At 40.2% G+C, this 17,030-nt stretch overlaps 1 protein-coding gene across 3 annotated transcripts; it reads right to left on the bottom strand.

Annotated features, from left to right (window-relative positions):
- Positions 1–7,590: 7,590 nt before the first annotated feature.
- Positions 7,591–11,686, bottom strand: LOC115677642 (uncharacterized). Of its 3 annotated transcripts, XM_056316350.1 has the most exons (5): positions 11,573–11,686; positions 11,080–11,147; positions 10,750–10,992; positions 8,893–9,937; positions 7,591–7,720 (listed from the first exon to the last, which is right to left on the bottom strand). In XM_056316350.1, the coding sequence occupies exons 2-5, from the start codon at positions 11,117–11,119 to the stop codon at positions 7,672–7,674; spliced, it is 1,377 nt and encodes a 458-aa protein (XP_056172325.1). In that variant the 5' UTR covers positions 11,120–11,147; positions 11,573–11,686; the 3' UTR covers positions 7,591–7,671. The 3 variants fall into 3 exon arrangements, with proteins under 3 accessions (XP_056172325.1, XP_056172323.1, XP_056172324.1); XM_056316348.1 differs by having other exon boundaries at positions 10,750–11,147; XM_056316349.1 differs by lacking the exon at positions 7,591–7,720 and having other exon boundaries at positions 8,651–9,937; positions 10,750–11,147.
- Positions 11,687–17,030: the final 5,344 nt, after the last annotated feature.

The raw sequence follows: 17,030 nt of genomic DNA, 5'->3' as shown, positions 1-17,030 counted from the left end.
AGACGTTTGGTAACGGCCCAAAATTTCCATTCCTAGAATAGAAAAAGAACAGAAATGCATTTGATAACCACACAAATTTTTTTTTATTAATAATATTTTAATATTTCTTTCTTTTTTTTCCTTCTTCTCCTTCTTGGCCATGGCCGGCAACCGGCCACAAGCCAGGGCTGGCCCTCGCCGGCCACAGGCGAGGGTCACCCTCGTCGGCGAGGGCGGCGGCAAGGGCAGCCCTCGCCTAAGCCTCGAGGGTCCAGCCCTTGCTCTCGCTGGCGAGGGCCACGACGCCTTCAACGGCAAGGTCGCGACTCCCTTGCTAGCCCTGGCATGTGGCCAGTCGTCAGTCAGGAAAGAAGAAGAACAAAAAAGAAAAAAAATCTCTTCTATTTCTGATTCTTGTTCCTAGAATCAATAATCAATTCTTTTTTTTATTCTTGATTCTGTTCCAAAACTTATTTTGAGAACAAATTTGTGCCCAGGACCAAAAAATTTATCAAACGGATTTCTATTCTTTTTTTGTTCCTGGGAACAAAAGAATAGAATCAGTCACTATTTTGCAAGTTACTAAATACGCTCTTAATAACTGCAGCATTTTTTTCTAGGGTTTTTTTTTCAAAAATAAACTCATTTTACTTCGATATTAATTCTCTCGGAATTTCGTGGAATTAGATGCTTTTTTTTTTAATAAATAGTTACATCTTTTCTAATATGTAGGGATGCAAGAATGGGCCCACGGTGCTAATTTGATAAGGAGGGCGATGGACCCCCCTTGTCATACACATGATTGACCAAAAAAATCCGCGCAAAACTCTCAAGCAACAAAAAGAAAAAGTTACATGAAATTCAGCACAAAAAATCACAAGGTTCGGTCCAAGTCTCCCCGACCAATTTGCAAGATCTTATTATGATGGGTAGTCGGGAGCACAAGGAGCTCTGATTACGAGCGCAACAATCGAGCTATGCATTCAGGCTTTTTCTTATCCCGGGTGGACCGTTGCAATAACCGATAATGTCCGTTTAGTTCGGAATTTTTGGGCCAAATTCACGAGTTCCGATACTCCAAAAGATATCCATGCCGTTACTGGGTCTGGCCAAACTCACGAGTTTAATCTCCCGTCTGTTCTTTATCGTGAATATGATGACCTTAAATTCAACGTGATGGCACGTAAATTACATTCGATATTACAGGCCACGTGAGGTCTATCATCTATGGTCATTTCTTAATTTTTCTTGCGCTCCTAAAACTTACTCTTTTTGAGAGAGAGAGAGAGAGAGTGTGTGTGTGTGTGTGTGAGTGAAGAGGAAGGAAGGAGGAATTTGAGTATTTCAATAGGCGGGGGGGGCATGTGTTGGGACCAAATGAAGACAGAACAAAAGGAAAGGGTGGAGGTGGGGAGGGGATGTGTTAGTGACTAATTAGCCGACAAAACCAAAACACAAAGGAGGGACAGAATGATTGATCGTGATTAATCATCCGCTAATTGTCGCCCCCCCACTCAGCTTCCCTTGATTTCTTGAGCTTTGTCTCCACGCTTCTCCCCCAAGGGGAATCCCCGGGCCTGTTGCTCGTAACCTTTCCATTCACCTTTCTCTTCCCCCTATCCTTTTAGTACTATCTTAGGCAGATTTATATATAATCAGGTGGAAAAAAAACGATGGCATATAAATTAAATATATTGAATTTCGAGGCGTTTGAGATATCGTATTCTTAACGCTCTCGCTGCGCACGAATTGGATGGGCGGCCTCGATACGTTACTGTCGAGAAGATGTGCAGAAAAATAGGATGGAGGTTCTGATATCATGTGCCGAAACGAGCAACATCTTTGAACGGGAAGCATCGGTCAAGGGTTTCGGACTAGAGAAAAAATAAAATAAAAACAAAACCCTATGCGCAAAAAATAAGTAGCCTAATCCAAAAGAAAAAACCTCAACTCTAGATTTAGTTCCAATTCCGTTCTTGACTCATTTTTTGTTTTAAAAAAAAATACTCATAACTTTAGATCCAATCCATATCCGCCCCGAACTTTCGTTTGTCTAAAGAAAACCCCCCAACTTGATTCAGTCTCATATCTACCTTGAACTTTTGTTTGTTAAAAAAAAATATCGCCAATTTTAAATCTAGTCCCAATTCTACTTCTATTAGCACTCTGCCCAAAAATCGTCATTAGTCATTCCTAATTTCTTTAATTTTTATATCAAAGAACAGTTTCATTTGGGAGATAATTTTCCACCTCACATTGTTGATGTGAAAATGGCACGTCAACAACTAATGAAGATTTTCGGGCAAAGGGTTAATGGGGGGCATATATGAGATTAGATTCAAACTTGGTAACTTCTTTTAGACAAAAAAAGTTCGGGACATATTTGAGACTAGAGTTAAAGTTCATGTACTTTTTTTTTTAGACAAATAAAATTTTATGGCAGATTTGGGACTTGACCTAAAGTCTGGGGTTTATTCTAGACAGAAAAAAAAAAGTTTGGAACAGAATTAGGATTTGACCTAACATTCGATATTTTCTTAGGGGATCAGGCCAAAAAAAAATTGAGCGTTCTAATCGCGCTTACCCTGCGTGGTGCCCATAGGCTGAAAGAGTTGAAATCATTAATCAAATTATGTGATGTGCGTACTAAAAGGCCATTTTGATCAACATTTTCACCGACAGATTTTCTCCAACTTTCAAGCATGTGATGTGCTCTGCTCATCCTAGTTTTGACAGCCTCCTTCTACCCACTTTTATCATAATCCACCTATTTTTCACAAGTAGTGTTTTCTAAGAAAGTAGAAGCACGCAGGAGTATATGTCGGGACCAGATTAGTAAGAAGCTCCTCCATCTCTACTCATGCAGGCATGTCCATTCTTAGTCATGCTACTAATAAGTAGACAAATCACTGTGATTGACATGACCCAATTTGTTAATTTGGAACCCTAGATATAAAAAAAAAGGATGAAAATATATCGGATAACAAGAAGGTTACCTACTGTTTCTTACGATTGTCGACTCCTTAAATTTTTTACTAGCATCAACTCGGGTTACGCACGTGTTTGTGACATTACGAGAGCGTGATAAACTAAAATTATGTTCTATATATTTGGACAACACTTTATTCATCGCAGTTCAAATTGAAATTGTGAGTTCTGGCGTTGATCATCTCGATTGAAAAAGCCGACATTGGTCTTTAGATAATTAGTTGAAACAAATCAAAAACTCATATTTCCTCAGTACATAGACTAAAAGAGTAAAATATTTTTATTGTGGACCTCATTCTATAAAAACCCATAAATTCGATAATAAACTAATTATTTCTGTTCTCTTTTCCTAAAACACAGGTATAGACAACACAAAGAGTTCATTTGGATGGAAAGTCTGCATATACTTCAAACAATTGATGAAAATATTTGCAGCTCTAGCAATTGATTCTTATGCTTTTTTTGGTTAAGCGAACAACTGTACTTAATGCATTTCCCATTAATGACAAACATAGTGTAGCAAAGATAAAACCCATTATGTCAACATATCTTTTCTAAAAATAGAGAATTTTTAAAATGTTGCGAATGAATACTTTTTTCGGTCGTAGATCTCGCCCATACAACCTCCTATAGTTTTCGTCACCGAGATCTCGTACGCTGGAACCCATGATTATGGACCCGAATTCACTAGTATGAAACATTTTCTTTTCCAGATGAACTTTCCTAAAAGTTCCTCCTTGACTCTTGATCTTAGCCATCTCTTCACTACATAGTACATATGATAGTAGTATTACCTATCAATTTCCTTTCTCTGTTTTTGTTTTTCAAGGGAACTAAATCATAAGATATAGTGTTAAGTTCGAACCGCGCTTCGGTATAATGTGAAAAAAGAATTATTTCTTCAAAAATATTAAGCCGCCGAGAAACAATCTAAAAATGGGGTAGAAACGAGAAAGGGCCTACAATGGGTTAATGGTAATTCAATGATTAAATTACCAAAGAAAAGTCATCGAAAATTTAATCGGTCGACGCCCTAAAACAAAAAGAGAGAGTCAAAATCAAAACTTGAACGGTTGATTAAAAAGAAAGCTTACAAGCCAAAGAGCAACGCACGAACATTTGCCATGTGGGGCTCGTTACGCGCCTTCCTTCCATCTCTCAACCCCGTGAGTTTGCTTTGTACCTTTTTGAACTCGTTCCGATTTATCACGCCCGTAAATAAAAACAAAAAGAGCACACATGTAGAGATTGCGTCTTGAGCTATTCTCTCTTTTAAGAAGTGGTCAATGGTCACGGCTTTGGTCAACCAAACCAATGTAAGATTGTACTTAGATTTTGCATATCTAAACTGGTTAGGGGCTGTCCGATTGACAAGATTGAAGGTCACCTCCGTCACTTTGGACAAGTTTCGAAAGTACTTCTGTTATAATGGAGCCTAGGGGTGAGCATGATCCGGGTTGGGCCGATCCACCCTCTAATCCTAAAACCAACCCGCACAGTGTTGGTCCTCAATTTTGGAACCGAGGACCGCCCGTCGGTTCCATGGACCCGCCCGGGAACCGGACCGGACCGCCGGTCCGGTTCCCGGGCGGGTCCATGGAACCGGTCCCACCAAGTTTTCCTGGACAAATAAAAAAAAAATATGTGGACCAACATCGGATCAACGGAACAAAAAGAAAAGAACATAACTTTCCATACAATTCCTATACTATGATCGGTTCTATTAACCACATCATCCATAAATCAAGTGGGTACCCATCAAATGAGTGTCCAGAGATAAAAGAGCAGAGAGTTATGAGTGTCTAGTTACGTTTTTCTTTTTTTTAAATTTTTTTTTTGGTTAGATTTTTTTAATTAAAATTTTAAAAAATAAATATATTATTATTATATTACCGGCCCGGTCCGGGTGAGCGGGTGGGCGGTTCCACACCGGGAACCGGGAACCGGACCGATACCCACCGGTTCCAAAAAATTGGAATCGGGAATCGGACCGGTCCCCTTGGGAACCACCGGTTCCGGTCCGGTCCCGGGTGGTTCTGGGCGGTCCTGGGTTTTTTGCACACCCCTAATGGAGCCAGCGGCCCATAATTAACAAAATGGTTAATACCACGAAAATTTTCAAATTGGTATATATATGTGATAATTTTATCCCAAACTAATTTTTTTGATAATAAAAAATCCTAAACTGGTACACCCGTGATAAATTTACTCCGAACTATTTTTTTGACCACCAAAAACCCCACACTGGTACACTTGTGATAATTTTACCCCGAACTAATTTTTTTATCACCAAAAACCTCAAACTTGTATACCTGTGACAATTTTACCCCAAACTAATTTTTTGATCACCAAAAACCTCAAACTTGTACACTTGTGACAATTTTACCCAAAACTAATATTTTGACCACTAAAAATCCAAAACTGGTACATTTGTGACAAATTTACCCTCCGTTAGTGTCCGTTAAATTGGATTAATATCACGAAATATCACGAAAAATCACAAATTGATAAACTTACGACAAACAGTGAGGTAAAACCCCAAACTGGTACACCTGTCAACTGCCACGTGTCATCAAACTTAGCAATTTGACGGTAAAATTTAACGGAAACTAACGGAGGGTAAATTTGTCACGGGTGTATCAGTTTGAGGGTTTTTGGTGATCAAAAAATTAGTTCGGGTAAAATTATTACAAATGTACCAGTGTGGGGTTTTTGATGGTCAAAAAAATAATTCAATGTAAAATTGTCACAAGTGTATCAGTTTGGGGTTTACTAAGAACAAACCCTGCAGTTTTTCAATGCTGCAGAACAAGCACCACCTACAAATGTTCATTAAACCCCTTGCGTAGTAGCGACTGTGGCGTTTACCAAACAATCTGATTACCTTGAGTGATGCACTTACGATGCAGTAGGTGTCTTGATATCCTATATAACAGGACATTACCGAAGAGAGCCAAGCCTTGAATCAATCGACCTACTTTGTGCATCTTGTTTTAAGTGTTTTGTTTGTATGATTATGTTTTGTAACTAGAGCTAAGATGGGAATTTGGCGAGCGGCGCGACAAAATTGCCTATTTGTATTTATCAGAAAAGATTGTCATCTTGTTGAAGAACCACGTCATGAGTTCTCAATAAGAAACCTCCGTTGATATTCGCGGCAACATAGTCTTTGTGCATGCTAAATGCTATTGGTTCTATCATCAACCCAAAACAAAAAAGTCTCAGACAATAGGACATCGGTACTGTGGTCTGTACTGTAGTGCCAAATGATCATCAAGCAAAATGCCGCTTTTCATATCGAACGTCGGCATATGCTTAAGCAAAGGGACATAATAAGCAGAAAAAGTTCACATGTTTCCCTCATCTTCTCTTTCTCTCTGCTCTTTAATTGATTCCCTTTGAAAACTGGCTACCAGATTTCGCCTTCGGAAAATGCCTCTCATGATCCATTCACATTGCAAAATTGATTTGGTCTGATATGAGAATTTGCCACTTTGCAACACGAGATAAAAAATCAAGCGACGTCTTTATCTCTCGTTCTTGTTGATTTTGGTGACAAGCAATCGGCTAATGAATGGAATTAGTAGGAAACTTAATTACCTGCAGTCCCTTTTGGCATCAGGTTTTCCTAGAACAAGAGCTGGGGGTTGCAGAGTTGCATGTTCTGCTGCAAAAACCAGTGACGTCCTTGCAAGTAGTCTGCATTGCAACATCACGAGTTTTTCTGCTACCTGCGAATTGTGTTGCCCTTGTTATTTCCAAACAGATCGGAGTGTCCATCCCCTATCTCCGTGTTGAGCAAATTCACCATGCCCTCAACATACAAAGCTCCTGCTAAAAAAAAATGGACGAAAACCCGAATTCCTAAACGGAAAAATGCACCCAATTCCCCTTCGTTTTTAAGCAGCAAATCAGTCGATCAAGAGCAAAATTAGATATGGAGAAACAGGCCTAAGGGTTTCAAGAGAGCAGGTGAGGAGACGGTGCTACAGTACAGTGGGGAGAGGAGATGCGACATGGCCACAAAAAATTTCAAACTGGTACACCTATCAACTATCAGGTGTCATTAAACTTAACAATTTGATAGTAAAATTTAACGGAAACTAACGGAGGGTAAATTTGTTACAGGAGTACAAGTTTGGGGTTTTTGGTGGTAAAAAAATTAGTTCGGGGTAAAATTATCACAGGTGTACCAGTGTATGGTTTTTGATGATCAAAAAAATAGTTCGGGTAAAATTATCACAAGTGTACCGATTTGAAGTTTTTTATGATCAAAAAAATAATTCGGAATAAAATTATCACAGATGGACCGATTTATGATTTTTCGTTGTATTAACCCTACTTAATAAGTAGGAACTGACAGTTAAAATACTCAAAATCTGTCAGCGCTATCATGACAAGCGTCAATGGTCAATTAGTCGGTCGAAATCACCCTCTCACCAGAAAAGAAACAAAAGATGATCATCAAGAAACAGCCCAGAGTTTCAAGAAAGCTGATGAATTCTACCAGAATTTACGCTTCAGCTCTGCAGAAGCAGCTTGAAGCTCAAGCTTGACCATGACTCTACGACTCTGTCACTGTGAATTACATCAACTTTGCTCGATCTTGGTTGCTCTTGCGGTTTTCAGCTTTGGATGCAGAACATTACTCTGCGAGCTCCCCTGTTCACCTAAATCAATTATTACGTGCTAGATATCACAAATTTAATCGATTCCTTTCCAAGATGGTCGAAATTTTCGATGGAGCAATCGGCTGCGGTGAACAGGAAAGTCTAGTTTAGATGGTCGAACAAATAGAAGAAAAAATAAAATTAGTAAAATTCAAAACCAACATGTAACTAATATAGGATGGAGATTGTGATACAACGCGAAATGTGAGATGCTGCAGTGGCAAGTTCGACCGGAAATCAGCGCGACCTTGACATAAACCGACCTCTTGTTTTTACTAGGATTCAACACCTAATCAAGGAAACTTTGTTATTTCCAATGTACTGTCCTTTTTTCATCTTATGTGTAATCAGCGTATTGGGAATTAAAACATTTCTAAACCAGATATAATGATTAAAAAGTGCCTCGAGAGCACTCGTCAACAAAACCTTTGATATTAAAAATTTTGTCAAGTGAAGTGAGCATAAGTTTTAGTTATTTTAAAATGAGGAAAAGAAAGTATTTTTTGACATAAACACTGTAAAAACAACAGTCTTTTTCTGTCTATGTTGAAACTTCATCAAATTAGAATAAAAGGAAAAGTTCTTTTTTTCACGTGACGATACATTTTGTTCATGCTCTTAGTAAAAACAAAAGCAGGAAAAAGAAATCTCTAAAAGTCTCATCATACATTATTCTGCTAATTCTCTGCATAAATAGTGGAAAGAGTTTTCAAGTTCAAAGGCTAGCAAGTTGTAGGAGAGTCATGCATTACAAGATCGATAAGCCGAATTATTAGAATTCATGGTCCGTGATAAGCAAGACTTGTCACAAACTGGTGACTCGAGCCAATGAATCACATTCCATGGCCAGCCACATTGGATTGTATCCCTTTCTTGTGCATTAATCGACTGATACTTCGAGCTACAATGTGCATGCTGTTGTTTGCAACAGCATGAGAAGTGCCGAAATAGTGACTAAGTAGTCAAACAGAGACGATTTTGAGTGATGAGCTGTGAATTGTGATTCACATTGAGTTTTAACTAGTAGCTCTTTCCATTAATACTAGCAATTCAGATTACACAACCGGTGACCCTATTAATCGGACTGAACTAAGCTTTTATATCCACATCAATTCGAGAAAACACTGAGAAAGTTCCAAAGTAAGGAATGAAACACAAGCTACGAAGCAGGGTTAACGCTGAAATCATTGGCTGTGGTGCGAGTGATCAATTTCAGCCGGATTTCTCAAAGGACAAACCTTTGAGAGGTGCATACCTGGCGAGGATCTCAGCCATTCGCTTTTCAGCATTTTTCTTCTTCATTTCCCATACTGGGATTTCAGCACTGGCAGTCTGGATCTCTCGCATGACAGCTGATATAGAGTTCGCCATGATCTTCTGCTCAGCAACCACCTGCACTTTCGCCTCATTCGTCGACTTGAGGTCATGAGTAAGTTCAGCTTTCCTAGATTGAAGCTGCACAATTTGTTCGTCTATTTCTCGCACAAGAGATGACTTGGAATCTATCTGAGACTGCAATTCTCCTGCTCCCTTCTTCAGCTCACTGAACTCTCTCTTGATGGAAGAAACCTTGTCCTTCATGGCCTGAAGTTCTCCGAAAAAATTGGAAGCCTGGTCAGCAAGTCCCTTAGTGCGCTGAAAAACCTTGCCTGCTTTGGGGATTTCTTCGACCAACTTCAACTTAAGCAGTTGATCGACAGTCAAGATGGGATCGGCCATGAGCTTCTCTACCAAAAAAGTGATCTGCTCTAGGTACTCTGAGGACAGCATGCATGAGAAATCCAGGGCAAGAATGGAAGAAAGCTTCTTGCGGTGAGTAGACATTTCCTCTGCGATATCAGAACCTACACAAGTGGAAGGAGTCCGCACCTGAGCTTCATCATTGTGCTGAGAAAGAATATGTTCCACAGACTTTAGAAAGTCATCAACATCTTCTTCACAAAATTGAGCATAGGGTTCCTGGACATTTTGCACATCTTGTGCCTCAAAATCCTTGGATGCGTAGCAGCTAGAACCAATACTTTGGTCAGGAGCAACGTCCTCAAGATCAATCTGCGGCTCGGAGCCACATTTTGAATATCCACTTCCATCACTTGTACTATCATCCGTTAGGTAACACAAGTCAATTACAGACTCTTCACTTCTAGTGTTGTTTTGAGCTGGTATTTTTTTAGATTGTCGGGTACTGCGCCTGGGAAAGGCTTGTGACGTAGCTGGTCTTGCTTTTTTCATCATCTTGGAATTCCAGGGGGCTTCTTTATTCCTCTTAGATGCAACCAGTGGCACCTTTGATAAGAGATCTGGATGCAAATCTGCATATCAGAGTGATCCAAAAATAACTAGGACAACCAAGAAGTCGAGCGGTATCTTAAATTTTGCTTGTCTCGGACATGGCAACTGGTATACACTTCTCCGATAACAAAGTTATTAAACCAGAATACATAAATAAGCTCTATTACCTCTGAGAATATAGCAAATGGGTTTTCCATCAAAAGTGGCTAATGACCGAGTCCTTAAATTTTCTGAGCCTTAGTGATTTGTACTAGCAGTTACCTTGATTACAGATGGCATAGTTTAACAAAGAGGAAACTTTCATTTACTTGACTAAATTCCCTTTTCGGAAATAGCAGGTCCCTTGAAGTATTTTGAAACTCCACATATTTGGTGTTCTCAATGCAGATAGCAAAATGTATACATAAGATTGTAATAGGAGAGGATTAATCATTTCTGTGAGTAGCTTGCACTCTGTCATCTTATTGTCTTCTAAACCCCAAGCAGGACTCATCCTTCTCCTTTGTGATTAAATTTACTAAAACTTGGTCCAACATATCGGGCATTTCTGAACTTTTCATGCTCCCTTAGACTCGTCTAAATTTTCTATTTTCTGTAGCATCTTCTATCGCATAAAGATCAAACCTCCTAATCATTACCTTTGAATCAATGTCAAAGCCATAACTCACCAAAGAGATGAACAGCCAAGTGATCGCAAACTAGAGCTTAAACAAACATTATGACCATAAAAGACCTTCCACGTTCTGAAACATTGGACTTCCGAATTGAATGACAGGACAGTAACAAGATAACCAAAACAATGTAAGACTTTAATCCTCACCTTCGCTCCAGCGATGTTCCGTAGAGGGAATCATCCAGCTAAAAGAAGCAAAGAACTCATCAATATCTGCGTCCGGAAACTGCACAGAGATGTAGCGTTCGAGCGAAGACTTGCTATAGGTGCGTTTAACGCCATAGGCACGGAGACGCTTCGGAATACGTACGACCCTGTCCTTATAGAAACCAGACGAAGTGGTCCTCTTGCCGACCCACCACCGCCAAGTATCGCCAGGATTTGGCCAATCTGCGGGAGCATAAGGCAAACCTTTACCCGAACTATTAGGTTCGACAGGGTATGGGGTCAGGTTTTTCTTCTTCACTGCCTTCTCACCCGAAACTCCATTTCCCATGACTTGCTTCCCCTTCTCCATAGTGCTCGTGATTTAGCAGCTTAGTGTCCTGGTAGGAAAAAAAGCCATCACAGGACAACATAAAACTCAACCGCATAATGCTAAAATTCAAGAACTGATCACATAACCAGCTCCTGTCATCAGAAATTCCTTAATTCACTTTGTTAAAACAGGCTTTCGAAACGAAAGTGACAGCAACCCCATTCACCGGTTCAGGGGAAAGATTGAAACTTTAGCAAGATAATCACTAGTAAGAGCCTGAGCACGTGTTTCAACGGAGAAAAATTCTAACACACCAAGATAAAGTCGAAAATAAACGAACAAGGCCAGTAAAAATGAGACCTTTTTGCAAAGACTCAAAAGATGACGAGGAGATGGCAAAGCCGTGAAAGAACAAGAAGATCATGAAGCCACAAGCAACGCGTACGCAGCTAAAGTTTTACCCAGAAAAAAGCTTGTAACGAAGGCCCTTACCTCGCAACTTCGAGGTTGAAAATGGCTGAGAGTTTTTCCGGGTCTGTGTTCTAAGGCTTTTTGTCTTCGTTTCTTGTTCTTCTGAGCTTTTTCAGAGAGGAGATTGCTTAGTACTGCGAACCTCAATGGGAGTTTTACCCCTGCATGTGCATGGTCAGTGCCTTTTTTTCCATTTTTAGTGCTACGACGGATGTGGATCGCTGTGAAGTCCGAGCAGAGCCAAGAAAGGTATTTTTTTTTACATTAATGCAGTTTTCTCTGTGAAACACCCACCAAGCATCAATGCAAATTTCCTTTTTTTTTTTTTGTTCGAATGCAAATGTCCTTGACAAGTCAATGTTGTAGTGGCGTGTTGTATTTGTTATGCAGATTGTTTTTGATATCTTCTAATGGGAAATCACAGGGGGAGAGAGAGAGATTTAGTTTGAATCTTTGTCAACATACCTTTGGTAATTTACTCGAAGCTTTTGTGCCTGTGTGTATAGGTGATCATATGGTGTAGCTGTGATTCAGAATGGCATTTGGTGAGTGACTTTTGTGTTGACCTTGAAAATTTCAGTCATTAAGTAATGTGACGAAATACAAATTAAGTATTCAAATAACAGAAATTGTTCCGGTTCAAGAACTTTTTAGCCGTTTCTAATAAAAGTCTTTGCCCATATTTATTGATATTTCCTCAGGCGTTCATTATTAAAGATGAAAAGTATCAATGAAAAAAGTTCCAATCCTCCTCTATTAACTTTTCATTTTTGAATGGGAAAGTTCACCTTCTGAAAGTACTTCGTGTTTGTCTTTGCATAGAGATGCTAGTTTTTACTCAGGAAATAGGACATGTAATTAGGTGATTCGCTTCATCTTGCTCCAGAAAATACAGATTTTTATCAAATATCAACCTATGGCTATCCACAAATTGATTTAAAGGGACAGAAACATTTTTCGTACATATCGAGCTGTTGAATGGTGTTAGTTGGAAATTTATTCGCTTCATCTTGACTAGGTTTTTCTAGAACATAGTTGGGGTTGCAGAAAAGAAACTATTTTTCACAGATTAGCGATAGTGTTTGCATTTGATTAACATAGATTCCCACCGGCAAAAGAAAACAGAAAGAGTCAGCTAACAACATTACTCAACATTGGCTGATCATTTCCCTGATAGTAGGTTGAGAGAATGAAAACTGTTTAATGAACCTCACCATTGTTCCCGCGATTCTCCAAGGGAAACTTCCAGCTGAATGAAGCGAAGAATGCTTCAAAATCTACATATTGAAATCGCGAACAGATATAAATTTTAAGCGAAGGATGCCTCTGATCACAGATATAGTTAAGGGTTAATACCACCAAAAACCTTAAACTGGTACATATGTGGCAATTTTACCCCGAACTTTTTTTTTTACCATCAAAAACCCCAAACTGGTACACATGTGACAATTTTACCCCGAACATACCCCAAAAAACCCCAAACTGGTACACTTGTGACAATTTTACCCTGAACATACCACAAAAAACCCCAAACTGGTACACATGTGACAATTTTACCATGAACTAAAATTTTAATATTTTTTTTTTATTTTTTCGAATTTTTATTAATTTTTTTGTTTTTTCTTTTGTTTTTTTTTCTTCATCTTCAACCTCTGGCTGGTCGCCGGACCGGCCAGAGGCGGAAGCCGGCGAGGTCGGCCCCGCCGGTTGCTGGCGAGGGCCGCCCTCGCCGGCGTCGGGCGAGGGCGACCCTTGCCTGAGTCGAGCGAGGGCTACCCTCGCCGGATCTAGCGAGGGCGACCCTCGCCTACGTCGGGCGAGGGCTGCCCTCGCCTGGGTGGGCGAGGCCAGCCCTTGCCTGGGTGGGCGAGGGCAACCCTTGCTCGAGTCGGCGAGGGCGGCTCGCCCGGGACGCCGGCGAGGGCGGCCCTCGCCCGACGCCGGCGAGGGCGGCCTCGCCTCGACGCCGGCGAGGTCGAGCCTCACCACGGCCGGGAGGGAGGGCCAACGCCGGCGAGGGTCGGCCCTCGCCCGACGCTGGCGAGGGTTGCCCTCGCTCGCGCCTGCGAGGTCGAGCCTCACCAGCGGCCGGAGGGGCCAACCTCGCCGGCTTCCGCCTTTGGCCGGTCGCCGGTCCGGCGACCGGCCAGGGGTTGAAGATGAAGAAAAAAAAATGAAAAGAAAAAATAAAAAAATTCGAAAAAATAAAAAATAAAAATAAAAAATTATTAGTTCGGGGTAAAATTGTCACAGGTGTACCAGTTTGAGGTTTTTCGTGATAAAAAAAATAGTTTAGGGTAAATTTGTCACGGGTTTACCAGTTTGGAGTAAAATTGTTACAGGTGTACTAATTTGGGGTTTTTTGTGGTAAAAAAAAAGTTTGGGGTAATATTGTCACAGGTGTACCAGTTTGAGGTTTTTGGTGGTCAAAAAAAAGTTCGGGCTAAAATTGTCATACATGTATCAGTTTAGGATTTTTGGTGGTATTAACCCTATAGTTAAAGGACCCCGTTGATGCTTCGGAAGATGCATGTACCAATCTTATTGGAAACCAGACTTGTCGATTTGCCTTTCGTCCTGCCATGCCCAAGTATCGCCTGGATTTGGGCCTATCTAAGGGTGGATAAGGAAGCCTTCACCTCTAGTGCTAGGTAGAACCAGATATATATGCATAAATCGTTCTTCTTTGTTACACGACTCTCTTTGACAATGCGCAACGACCTTGCAAAAACCATCATTTCGTACTCATATCCCCAAACATGATGCTGTGAAAAAATCTAGAACACTACATAATTAGACACATATCTGCTATGGATAATTAGTCCTAAACAAACTTGAAAAGTTGATTTCACACACATATTGTGCCTCTATATCCTTGAAGCTGCCAAATAAATCCAAAATGACAAAAGAAATCAAACTCAATGTTCAGGGGTAAGACAATGGAGAAATAGAAAGAACATTTATTTAAAGAAGAAAACAAAAGGGTCAAAGAGAGAATTAATATGATCCCTGGCTTCCTTTCATTGGAACTTTGTTCTTATTTTGCTTTCGTTTCATATAGGATGATTTGGTGCTGTGAACCCAGATGACAATATTGCCCCTGCATGTACATGGTCAATATCGCTTTTCAGTTTTGGGGCCACAAAAGTACGAATTGGTTCTCTACTCTCTGCAGGCAGAACAAACCCTGCAGTTTTTCAATGCTGCAGAACAAGCACCACCTACAAATGTTCATTAAACCCCTTGCGTAGTAGTGACTCTGGCGTTTACCAAACAATCTGATTACCTTGAGTGGTTCACTTACTATGCAGTAGGTGTTTTGATATCCTATATAACAGGACATTACCGAAGAGAGCCAAGCCTTGAATCAATCGACCTACTTTGTGCATCTTGTTTTAAGTGTTTTGTTTGTATGATTATGTTTTGTAGCTATAGCTACGATGGCAATTTGGTGAGCGACGTGACAACATTGCCTATTTGTATTTACCAGAAAAGATTGTGATCTTGTTGAAGAACCACGTCATGAGTTCTCAATAAGAAACCTCCGTTGATATCCGTGGCAGCATGGTCTTTGTGCACGCTAAATGCTATTGGTTCTATCACCAGCCCAAAGCAAAAAAGTCTCAGACAATAGGACATCGGTACTGTGGTTTGTACTGCAGTGCCAAATGATCATCAAGCGAACATCGACATATGCTTAAGCAAAGGGACATAATAAGCAGCAAAAGTTCACATGTTTCCCTCATCTTCTCTTTCTCTCTACTCTTTAATTGATTCCCTTTGAAAACTTGCTACCAGATTTCGCCTTTGGAAAATGCCTCTCATGATCCATTCACATTGCAAGATTGATTTGGTTTGATATGAGAATTTGCCACTTTGCAACACAAGATAAAAAATCAAGCGACGTCTTTACTCGTTCTCGTTGATTTTGGTGACAAGCAATCGGCTAATGAATGGAATTAGTAGGAAACTTAATTACCTGCAGTCCCTTTTGGCATCAAGTTTTCCTAGAACAAGAGCTGGGGGTTGTAGAGTTGCATGTTCTGCTGCAAAAACCAGTGATGTCCTTGCAAGTAGTCTGCATTACAACATCACGAGTTTTTCTGCTGCCTGCGAATTGTGCTGCCCTCGTTATTTCCAAACAGATCGGAGTGTCCATCCTCTATCTCCGTGTTGAGCAAACTCACCACGCCATCAACATACAAAGCTCCTACCAAAAAACAATTGGACGAAAACCCGAATTCCTAAACGGAAAACTGCACCCAATTCCCCTTCATTTTTAAGCAGCAAATCAGTCGATCAAAAGTAAAATTAGATATGGAGAAACAGGCCTGAGGGTTTCAAGAAAGCTGATGAGATTCTACATGAATTTTACCTTCTTTTTCGTCTCAAAAACGCAACGGTTTCCTCCTTCTTCGGGAGCAGAGCAGGTGAGGAGACGGTACTGCAGTACAGTGGGGAGATGAGATGCGAAATGGCCACGAAAAATCCCAAACTGGTACACCTGTCAATCATCACGTGTCATCAAATTTAGTAATTTAACTGTAAAATTTAACGAAAACTAACGGAGTGTAAATTTTTTCACAGGTATACCGGTTTGGGGTTTTTGGTAGTCAAAAAATTAGTTCGGAGTAAAATTGTCAAAGGTGTATTAGTGTGAGATTTTTTATGGTAAAAAAAATAGTTCGGGGTAAAATTGTCACAAGTGTACCAATTTTGGATTTTTTGTGGTAAAAAAATAGTTCGGGGTAAAATTGTCACAGGTGTACCAGTTTGGGATTTTTCGTGGTATTAACCCTTTAAAAAAATGAAAATTGGATTGGGTAAGCTCGGCCGATTAGGCTCTTCTTCTTGGAAGCCCCTATCCATCTGGGCCCGCTCAAGCCCAACACTTTTATTGTACAATTGATATATCTCGAAATTTCACAATATTTCCCACCACATTTTACGTTACGTATAACTAGATATTTATACTTAGATAGAGATTTCGAAATGTTTTCTCTTGAATTTGTGCGTTTCGTAGCAGAATTCACGTATTTTCTCTCGGAAATGAAAGGGCTTTTTATCATATGGATTTATAGTGTAAAACTCGCTTTTACTAATAGAAGTATATAGACTTGATTTGGGGCTTGAGCAAGATTTTTGAAGTAATGTCATTAGAACTTCTAAAGTTACAATTACTAGATAATAAGCAAAAATTAGGAATGTCCAAGGGCTCATAAGTTTAGTGGCTCCCTGGCCCTCCCTATCTTAAAGGGCCAAATGAGCATGCCAAGATAAAGTAATTTCTTCCTTGAGCACGGTTCGGCCCAGCCCATCAATTTATTCTAGATAATAGGCAAAAATGAGGAATGTCTAAGGGATCATAAGTTTGGTCCGGTGGATGGCGGCTCTTCGACGGCCTTCCTCAACGGGCGATGAACGAAAGGGGTGATGTCTGAACACAAACGGTTTGAGATTGCCCCATCCGCTGCCGCTG

This window comes from Syzygium oleosum, unplaced genomic scaffold (genome assembly GCF_021117445.2).
Source record: "Syzygium oleosum isolate NSW1041296 unplaced genomic scaffold, Sole_v2.1 Sole_v2.12, whole genome shotgun sequence".
Lineage (NCBI taxonomy): Eukaryota > Viridiplantae > Streptophyta > Magnoliopsida > Myrtales > Myrtaceae > Syzygium > Syzygium oleosum.
This window is presented reverse-complemented; position numbering and strand designations above follow the sequence as displayed.